Raw genomic sequence first — 10039 nt, 5'->3', positions numbered from 1 at the left:
GAGCAGGCCTACTGGGCAATGCGTCGCGAGGAGGACACGCGAAGGCGCCGCGAGGCGCGGTTGGACAGGCGTCAGCGCAAGGCGTTGGTGAACGCGCAGTCCGATCTCGTTGCAGCAGGTGGGCAGTCGTTCTTCACGCCGAACGATGATCGGTGGTTGGACATCTGGCTGGATACCTCGGACGACACCGCCGAGGAGGATAATGGTGATGATAGTGATGATAGCGACTTAGAGTAGTTTTTTTTATGCAATCTATCTTGTTTTTTTATGCGTCGCCGGTTGACAGATGTCCTTGGTTGAGAACTCACTATCTGGCGTTATGACTAGATCAAACAATGTCGACGTCTGTGTGTCGTTTTGTAATCCATCGACCTCTTATTTTCACTAGTAATAATATATGTGCAATGCATGTTTATATTAGGTAGATATTAGTTACACGTTATATTAGGTAAGATATATCTGTTGCACGTTAGTAATATATCAATTATTTTTTTACGAGAATGGTAGAATATTAATTATATGGCAGATTTTATGGGATAGTGTTGAGTCAAAACGTGTTTATAACCAATGGCAGTGATGGGTAATTAAAGCGTTAAACGTGTTTGGTGCTCATCATTGGAGGGATTTGAACTGTTAGATAACATGTTTGACGGTTGAGATGGTTTGAATCTGCCCTTTCGGGTTTTTTATATTGATATAGATATAATAAACAAATCCGACACATGACACACGAGCTTGACGCTTGGCAATAAACAAACGTGAAAGATTACGTAGAGCCGGAGGTCACTAATCCACCCCTGCACACGTCATAATCTACAGTAGATGATTTGTTACGCTTCGTCCAGGCTGTGGGTTATGCCGGCCTGGAACCGAAGTATACCTAGCAGGCGGCGAAACACAAACACTCCAGTGCTTGTCGAGGGTTGATTACACGTTTTGCTCTACTCGATCGATCAAAAGCGGAAGTGGGGCATGTCATCAAGAAAAGGTACACACGCGAATGATTTAGAGATGAGATGCAGGGGAGCGTGCGTAGCGTAGGTACCATGACGCCATAGGCGAAGGTCTTGACGCCGGTGTTGCCGAGCGAGGCGGCGGCGAGCTCCAGGTTTCCCAGGTGGCCGGAGAAGATCTGCGTGGACATGGACATGACGTAGTTGATCATGTACACCGCCACGGCCGGTGCCGCCAGTCGCGACAGCAGCTGCAGCTCGACCGCCCCTGCCGCTCACGCGCGCTCCGCCAACGTAGCCGACGTGTCCGCGAGGATGCTCTTCAGCCGGGGCTAAATTTCATCTTTTGATCCTTTTCTATAAGTTGATCGAGATCTAACCTTATTTTATAAAATTTCGAGATCTGATTCTTTTACTACCGTCAAGGTCCATGGTGGTAGAGCATAACAACCTACTCTCAAGGATCCTGGCGGTAGGGTTGCATGCCCTACCGCAAATTTTTTCTAAGTACGAAAGACAGTGTGTGCTCGCATCTATCGCCGAACATCTTTACGGTAGGGTTGTACACCCTACCACCATGAACCTTGACGGTAGCAAAAGGATCAGATCTCGAAATTTCTACAAACTAGGGCCAAATCTCGATCAAGTTTCAAAAAAGGGTCAAAACATGAAATTTTGCCTCCAGCCGGCCCGGCGTGTCCCCGGCGCCGCCATGCTCGCACTGTAGCTAGCTACCTTGGCAGGAAGGAACTAGGTCAAGAGACGTTGTAGGCTGCTGTTGCGTGTGGACGTGCCTCCGTCCGGGCCGTGGGCGATGCATTTTATAACGGCTTGCTCGTGCATGGCCGTGGTGTGGTGTGGAGTTGGATTGGCTTTTGCTCCTTCAATGCGAGAGCTACCACACGGAGTTGGGAGTTGGGATTGGGTCGTTCGTGGCTCTACAGTAGGCTCTGCTTGCTCCACACGGCTTGGCTGGCTGAAATCTCGATGACCTGACGGTCGTCCGCATCGACGCGATGCAGGCGCGAAGATAGCAGCTGAGGGCATCGCCCTCCAATTTGCCTCCACCAAGGAACGACGGACCTGTCACCTTTCCAACCCGGGTTCAAGCTATCATAATCTCTGGTGGCCGCTATCTGGTACTCCTGCGTGCTTTGTTTACAAGACTAGTATACAGTAGATTACTAGAAACGGGAGCGCCCATCTCTCTCCCCCTCACCTTCTCTCATGCATTAGTGTCCCGGGTGTAGCTTTGGCTACTCGCGCGACCCCTTTCACGGCCATGCATGCATGGTCCCGACGTAGGTCGGCACGTTCACATAGCAGGACATTTAGGCTCCGGCATCCTTCCACGGACAATGATGCCGGACCCTATCTATTATCAATAATCCTACACCTACGTAAACAAGCTACGAAGGGCTACATAAATTTTCAGTCTAAACCTATCGGGGCCCCTGATTTTAACAGGAGTGGGCCTCATGCTCCAGCAACGATCCACTAATATTGTTCCACGTCAGTCATTACGTAAAGCCCATCTATTACCATCTCATTCACCATTTCACCTGCATATGCTTTGTTTACAAGACTACGTAGATTACTGTAAAGGGGAGCACCACATCTCTAGATCTCTGTCTACGGTGGAGCATGGGCCATGCATGCCTTCAGTTGGTGTCGGGGTGCCACTCGCGTGACCCATCTCATGGCAATGCATGCATGGTCCTGACGTAGATAGGCAGGTTCAAATATCCGGACATTTATTTGCCCGATCGTCCCCACGATACATCACAATCACCGTCAATTTCACGGTGATGCTATGGTCCATACCAACTACGCATTGCACTAGAAACACATATTAAGTGCCTAATTTGGCTAGCCTGGCAACATACTAATAAGTGGGACTCCAGCTCAGCTCACACTAGGATCCAACTAGCGCCGGCCATAGGGGGCGGGGCACACAGCTCATAAGGTATCGCGATCACTTACGCCGCATTGGATTTATCGCCCGGTGACGAAATCTTTGCCGTGCTGACACTCTTCAGCACTGGCGGAGCTATGTGCACCCCTGCAGGTGCCGTGGCCCCCCATCCTTTGCAAATTTAGTGAAGAATTTTTGTACAGAGAGATTTAGATTGGAAAAATAGAGATGTTTTCCACTATCTTTTCTCTTTGGCCCCCTCAATCTTTCTGGTCTAGCTCCGCCACTGCTCTTCAGACAATTGTGAGCAGACGATGCACAGGAATTGTAGATGTGCGTGTGCATGTGGGCAGATGAGCTATCATGTGCACCGATTGGCAGAAGTTTGCTTTTCGATCAGTAAGAATAAGCGCATTAGAAGGTTTGTTTGTCATAATTGCAGGATTAAGAGAAGATATCGCTTAGTCAAATTGGGGAGAGTTTGCCGATCCAAGACCAAATGGGCTTCGATGTTAAGGACTTGAGAAAGCAAAATAACGGTTTATGGCAAGATATTATTACTTGTCTCGCTCGTCGCTATAGCTCCGTTATCCTTATCTTCCAGCTCCCGTGTTAGCCATGCTTCCCAGCTTGGTTTGTAGGAGTACTAGCTACTAGCTGGCCATCTCACATAGAGAGACGCATGATGCAAGTACATCTCTCGCGTGGCAGCACAGGAGAAGAATATGAGTGTATGAATGCACTCATCCACACACGCACACGTACTTACAAGTGAAGCAGACGATCATGTATAGTAACTTGAAGCTTGATTGCTTATTTGCTTTAATTGTTGTTTTGTTTGGTTCATACAAGTAGAGCTACTCGCCCTTCTATTATTACGTGTACAACTAGCTCTCTCAGTACCTTCAAAGTCGAAACTGCTACAATGATATCCAAGAATCACTTGAAGCAATTGTGAACACGGCGACGGCATCTGCGAGCGGCCACGGACGCTACTGTGAGTGGTGACGGGCTTTCTTATGAGCCGAGTGACGCTGCTACCAACTGCAATGGGCATTGCCGTGAGCAGACACGAACTATTTTGTCGATGGCAATCATAGGTCACGAAGAGCAACGACGCAGTGCCTTGGTTTTCACTGCTGGTACGCGGGGATGCGCACATGGTGATGGGGAAGGTTGTAGCGTCCCATAATTTTACTATTATTAGTTATCCTCATAATTAGTAACTCATGTAGAAAGCATGTGATTAACTAAAAAGGAAAAATAAAATGAATAATATCACATCTTAAAGTGCAAAACAAATGTATGTGCTCAAGCAAATAGTTTATTTGTGCATCCACAATTGGTATCATAGTACAAGTATAATAAAACTTCAATATTGATACAATAATCAATGTGTCTCTACTCATCCAAAACTAAGCTAGCAACAGAATACAAATGGGTTACACCAGCTACATGGTGCCATCTTTTAGACACACATTTGTCCACCATAGGACGTTGCACACTGATTAGCAGTGAGAGAACAGACAATAGATTAGGTATGGGCTGCAATGTTTGGCCGATTAAGAGTTAGCACATCTAGGCAACTCGCGAGCGAGCCGCAAAACCTAGGGCCACGTTCCTCTGTCCCAACCACCCCTGGCGGCGCGGCCGGGGAACGCCGACAGCCGAGGCGGGGGGGGGGGGGGGGGGGGGGGGGGGGGGGGGGCTCCTCAGCGCAGCGCCTGGTGCTCCTTGGGCGGGGATCTTGTGGCTTGCATCTCTCGTGATGTCCTGCACACCTGCAGTTTTGTTCCACATCGTCACTCTCTCCGGTGATCTTCCCGGCTTCGGCCAAGGTGTCCCTCTGTAGATCTGATAGAAGGTGGCCACATACGGTCCTTCCCATCTCTGATCTTGCTGGGGTATCAGCCGTCCTCAGTGAGGGGCTGGGTGGCCATGTTGTCTCGGCCTTGGACTGGATCTTGATCCAGCCATCCACGCGGACTAGGGTCCGGCTTGGTTTGGCATCTGGTCGGCCTGCGCATGGCTGCCCGCGTTGCTGGTGGCACCTTGAGGCGTGCGAGCGGCTGCCTGGTGAGGGATCAACGTCATTATTGTTAATCCGTATGGTGACGGCTTTGCGGCGGATTTTGGTGGCCATAGAAAGATCTTGTGAGGATTTCTTTCTGCATATCCGGTGGCTGCCTTCAGTGGTGAGATGCAATCTACGAACGACGGCTTGATGCAGAGGATGTGGTGGTGCAGCAGCGGCAACCAAATGCATGTACCTGCTGAGATCATGGAAAAGTGGCGATGACATCACAACATTGACTTTGATGAGCACCGGGGTGAAAACCTAAATCTGACCCGAGTTGGTTAACCTGACAATGGCGATATTTTTTGTGTCGTTACCTTGTTGGAGGCATTGCTCGGATATACTTGGACTGGTTTTTGGGGTGAAAACCTAGAATCTGGCATTTCGTGGTTGGATTCAGTGACGACAACGCTTGAGCGATGCTCCCTTATTGAAGGCGTTGCTGTTGAAGAACCTCATTTTCTATTATCTTTATGTTGTCATGAGATGGTTGGTGCGAATATGGTCATAGTTGTAGTTTGTCAACCGCTGGTTTGATCGCTTCGGGTTTTTTCTTCCTTTCCCCCCTTAGACATAGCTGACTTATATGACTTTGCTATTTGCTGGTGTTTTGTGTGTGTGTGTGTGTGTTCATAGTGGTTTTGTGCATCCTAGCTATGCAGAGGCCGGGTGTGTGCTCATTATGTTTGTATCCACTTGATACTTCATTTTAAGTCAATAAAACCCACCCTTTGTCGAAAAAGAAAGAATAGAGACAAGGAATATGTAGCCATAACCAGTCAAGAGGAATGAGCTAAAAATAGTACCGTAGACGGAGCGAGAGTATAATAAACATTGCCAAAGATTCACTCATATCTACTCTACTCCAAAAATAACCAGACCATGCTTTGTTCCTTCCCCTGTCTTCATATCTCTATCCACAATAGCGGAAGTAAAAAACCAATCAAAAAGTTGGTGATTTGGTCGCAACTAATGTGTTGTCGTGGAGCAGAGCAGGGCCTAGAGGAAGGAGATAGTATACTAGGATTAGAACCAATGAACATGAACGATAAAACAACACCTCCGTCATAGCTTTATTTTAACTTAGATGTTGTAGAAGTGCATGGTCTAGCCAATGCAAACAAAAAACTGATCTGATGGAAGAGACTAGGCAGCACATTATACGTCAACACTCTCCCTCACGTGTGGCTTCCTCAGGCCTAAACATGGACCGAAAGTGGGCTGCAATATAATTGTGCCAGCCGGGTCTTAAACTCAAGACCTCTTGACTCTGATACCATGTAGAAGTGCATGCTCTAGCCAATGCAATCAAAATACCGATCTAATGAAAAAGACTAGGCAGCACATTATACGTCAACGGATGCTATTTCGCTTAAGCATATAGGCTTATGTTATTTGCAAAGAGGATTGGACAGCAAATAAGCAGCCAAGAGGAACGAGTTTTATACCGTGAAATGTGCAACCACTCAGCTGGACCCACAACAAATAACACATGTTATTTTGGTGGTGAATGTGGGGCATCAGCATAGTTCGCAGGCGCTGGCCTGAGATTGATACGGAGAGCATGAATTGGTGGAATGAGAAGACTGCGAGTTGCTGACGTGGATTGGTTATCTTGGCCATGAACACTCTATGTGCATGTGGGACTCGTACATAGCTAGGTTTTCTTGTTATGAGCAACAATTATCTTAGACCTATTGAGGCAAGTTGGCGAAAATGCTAGACTTACGAACAGCTGCTATGTAACCTACGTAAATTGCTGAAGCGCTAATCAACCCCTCCCCCCCCCCCCCCCCCGATCTCTAGGGTGGGCCCGTGCCCTCAACTAGTGTCCAATCAATAACTGCCAAATCAGCAATTACGTAGGATACGTAAGACTCCCTACGTAGGTGTAGCATTGCTCGGCAAGTTGGTTGTGTGAGTTTTCCTCTCGGAAAGAGGGTTAACATCACCCCCATCTCTGCATCGTTCGATTCATGCATACAACCCTTAAGTTGTTTGTGTGAATGGTGACAAATTAGCGGAAAATATTATGGTTTTTTCTGTATGGTCATGACATGAGTCAATACTTAATACGCAATACAGAGGCTCTAGATACTAAACAATCATCGTTATCATTGTTCAACATCATGTTCACTGCATGTTATGCAACACTAATTATTCTGCATGTTCGGTGCCATGTGCACAGATTTCTGTTTCCACCGTTTAGCTACGTACTCCTACCCAATGTAATCAAGAAGACAAGTTCAGAACGGGGTAACGAAACACACAATTCCGACAGGATGATGCCGCAAACTAGCTTCCACCTAAAAACAAGTTCAAATAGCCACCTCACGCTTCCATGCATAGTCCCATTGCATGTTGCCTCCACCATCTGACGTGTTGATCTCATCATCTTACATAGAAGGTAGGCGTTGACGTGTCTACCCACACTTTTTTGAAGCCCTATAATCCTCCTCACACACAAGTAAAGTGGCAAGGACTGCCAAGATCATGATAAGCAGGGTACCCACGATTGGAACTGCAAACGAAAAGCAAGTAAGAAAAAGGGCATATATAACTTCGACTAGTTCGTTCAGGAGCAACAATTAAAATCTCGCCGGCGACTTCTTAATCAATTAAAATCTTTTCATCATTGAAAAAATCAAAGAAGTTGGTGAAACATATGACGACGCATCGTCCTGCTGGTGATTCAGAGGAGCTGCTGAACCAGCGAAGCGAGCTCACCCGGCCATGGAAAAGAATCGTCAAGGGCAGTGTCCGCTGTTGTTCCAGCTCCTTGACGACGGCCAGCGACATGGTCGCAGTGAAGCTGGCCTGCGTTGGTCTCTCAAGGCTGGCGGTGGCGCGACTGCAGACCTTCCTGTTGAGTTGTATGTAACGTGACATATGTACTGGTGTATTTTGTGTATGTACGCATGTGCTGTTGTAACAGTGAGAGCTAGTCTCACGCCATTATCTCGCCCGCATCCTTGCATGTACGGATCGGCTCCTGTACTTGTACCGCCAGTTCACTTGTGGAATAGTTGAGATCTCTTTCCGTCATTTTTCTTGGTATCAGAGCTCCAACGTTCCTTCTCATGTCTATCATCCCCCGTTCTCCGACGCTTGCCGACTCCAGCGAAGAAGGCGACGGCCACATCCCGACGGCCGAAGAGCTCGCCGCTGCCTCTGATGCAACCACCGCATCCGATGAGCGCCCTCGCGCGTCACTTACACCCGATCTGACTAGCCCACCCCCTTCCTCTGGTGCACTCTCTCTTTCTACTGCCCCAGTCAAACCTTCTCCGCCCGAGCCACTCGTCGCTGCACCACCCACCCGCCTCCCTTCAAGCATCTCCGACGTGGTCGACTTCAAGCTCTCGCTCGACGGCTCGAACTTCATCCGATGGAGGAACTACCTCAACCTGATCCTCGCCCGCTACCACGCCGAGAACCATGTCCAGGACGGTGCCACCGAGCGCCTCTCCAACCCGCAGTGGCGTGACGACGACAACACTATTGTGTTGTGGTTTTTCGCCACCGTGGAAGGGGCTCTCCTCGACGTTGTCGCGCCGGCCGGCTCCACCGCCCTCACCATCTGGAAGCGCCTCCACGAATACTTCCTCGCGAACGAGGCCGAGCTCTCTATGCATCTCGGGCAGGAATTCAGGGCGTGCGTTCGCGGCGATCTCTTCGTCAATGAATACTGCAGCCGTCTCCAAGGCCTTGCCGTCGCCCTCGCCGACGTCCGTGAACCGGTAACAGACCGTACTCTGACACTGCAGATGTTGGACGGTCTCGGGAAGAAGTTTGAGCTCCAAGCCGCCATCATCCAATCCACCGTCCCGCTGCCCTCCTTCGCCCAGGCCAGATCCCGCCTCGTGCTTGCGGAGCTAGCACTCGACAAGCGGGCTCGCACTGAGGGCGCGCAGGTGCTTGCTGTCCACGCCGAGCGCGGCGGCGGCCGCGGCGATCAGCCTCCGCAGGCGGGCGGGGGTCGCGGCGGCGGCGGCAACCAGGGCGGCGGCGGCCACCAGGGTGGCGGCGGCGGCAACCACCAGGGTGGCGGTGGTGGTCGCGCTGCTGGTGACGGCAACCGCACTGGCAGTGGACGCGGGCGCGGGCGTGGCCGCGGCGACCGCGGTGATCCTGCTGCTGGTGGTGGCCGTGGCTCGCAACAGCCATGGCTAGGCTACTTCGCGCCCCTCAGGATGCCGTTCCCACCTCCTCGTTCACCCTGGATCGCCCCCAACTCCGCCGGCATCCTCAGGCCCCGTCCCGGCGCACCCCACCATGCTTACCCGATGATGCAGCAGCCCTCTCCACCTACTCCTTATGCTGTGGCGTCGTACTCTTGGGACGCCGCTGAGATGTATCATGCTGCGCCCAGCTATGGCTCTGCCTTACCTCCCCATGTCGACTGGATTATGGACACGGGCGCGTCCTCACACGTCACCGGGGACCCAGGTATACTGATCAAGTCTTCTTCCTTATTAGCGCACAATTCTCGTCATATTGTTGTCGGTAATGGGGCTTGTCTTCCAGTGCTCGCTGTCGGTAAAGCTCGCCTTACTCCTCGCCCATTTTACCTTAATCACATCTTGTTATCCCCCAATATCATGCAAAACCTTATTTCCATGCGTAAATTTACTCGTGATAACTTGTGTTCTGTCGAATTTGACCCTTGTGGCTTTTCCGTGAAGGATCTTCGAACCAAGGTGGTCATTCTGAGGTGCAATAGTTCCGGCGACCTCTACCGCTTCTCCGGTGGTCATGGAGACACTCCTCCGATGGCCTTCACCGTTTCTTCTTCGGATATTTGGCATGAAAGGCTTGGGCATCCCAGTGCCTCCTCCTTATTTTATTTCCCCTTTGATGTTCCCCTCGATTGTAATAAAAGTTCCAAGTCATCACTATGTACCGCTTGCCAATTAGGCAAACACACACTCCTTCCCTTTCCCACATCCACTTCTTATACCACTGCTCCATTCCAACTTTTACATTGCGACTTGTGGACCTCTCCGATCGTTAGTCTCTCGGGCTATAAATATTATCTTATTATTTTGGATGATTACACACACTACACTTGGACATTCCCTCTTCGTGCCAAAT

At 49.8% G+C, this 10039-nt stretch overlaps 1 protein-coding gene across 1 annotated transcript; it reads left to right on the top strand.

Annotated features, from left to right (window-relative positions):
- The first annotated feature begins 8025 nt into the window (after positions 1 to 8025).
- LOC147982033 (uncharacterized) lies at positions 8026 to 9668 on the top strand. Its single transcript, XM_087517267.1, has 2 exons — positions 8026 to 9394; positions 9631 to 9668. The coding sequence occupies exons 1-2, from the start codon at positions 8026 to 8028 to the stop codon at positions 9666 to 9668; spliced, it is 1407 nt and encodes a 468-aa protein (XP_087373393.1).
- The last annotated feature ends 371 nt before the right edge of the window (positions 9669 to 10039 follow it).

The sequence above is a fragment of the Triticum urartu genome, chromosome 3A (genome assembly GCF_056163025.1).
Source record: "Triticum urartu cultivar PI428250 chromosome 3A, HENAU_Tu73, whole genome shotgun sequence".
Classification (NCBI taxonomy): Eukaryota; Viridiplantae; Streptophyta; class Magnoliopsida; order Poales; family Poaceae; genus Triticum; species Triticum urartu.
This window is presented reverse-complemented; position numbering and strand designations above follow the sequence as displayed.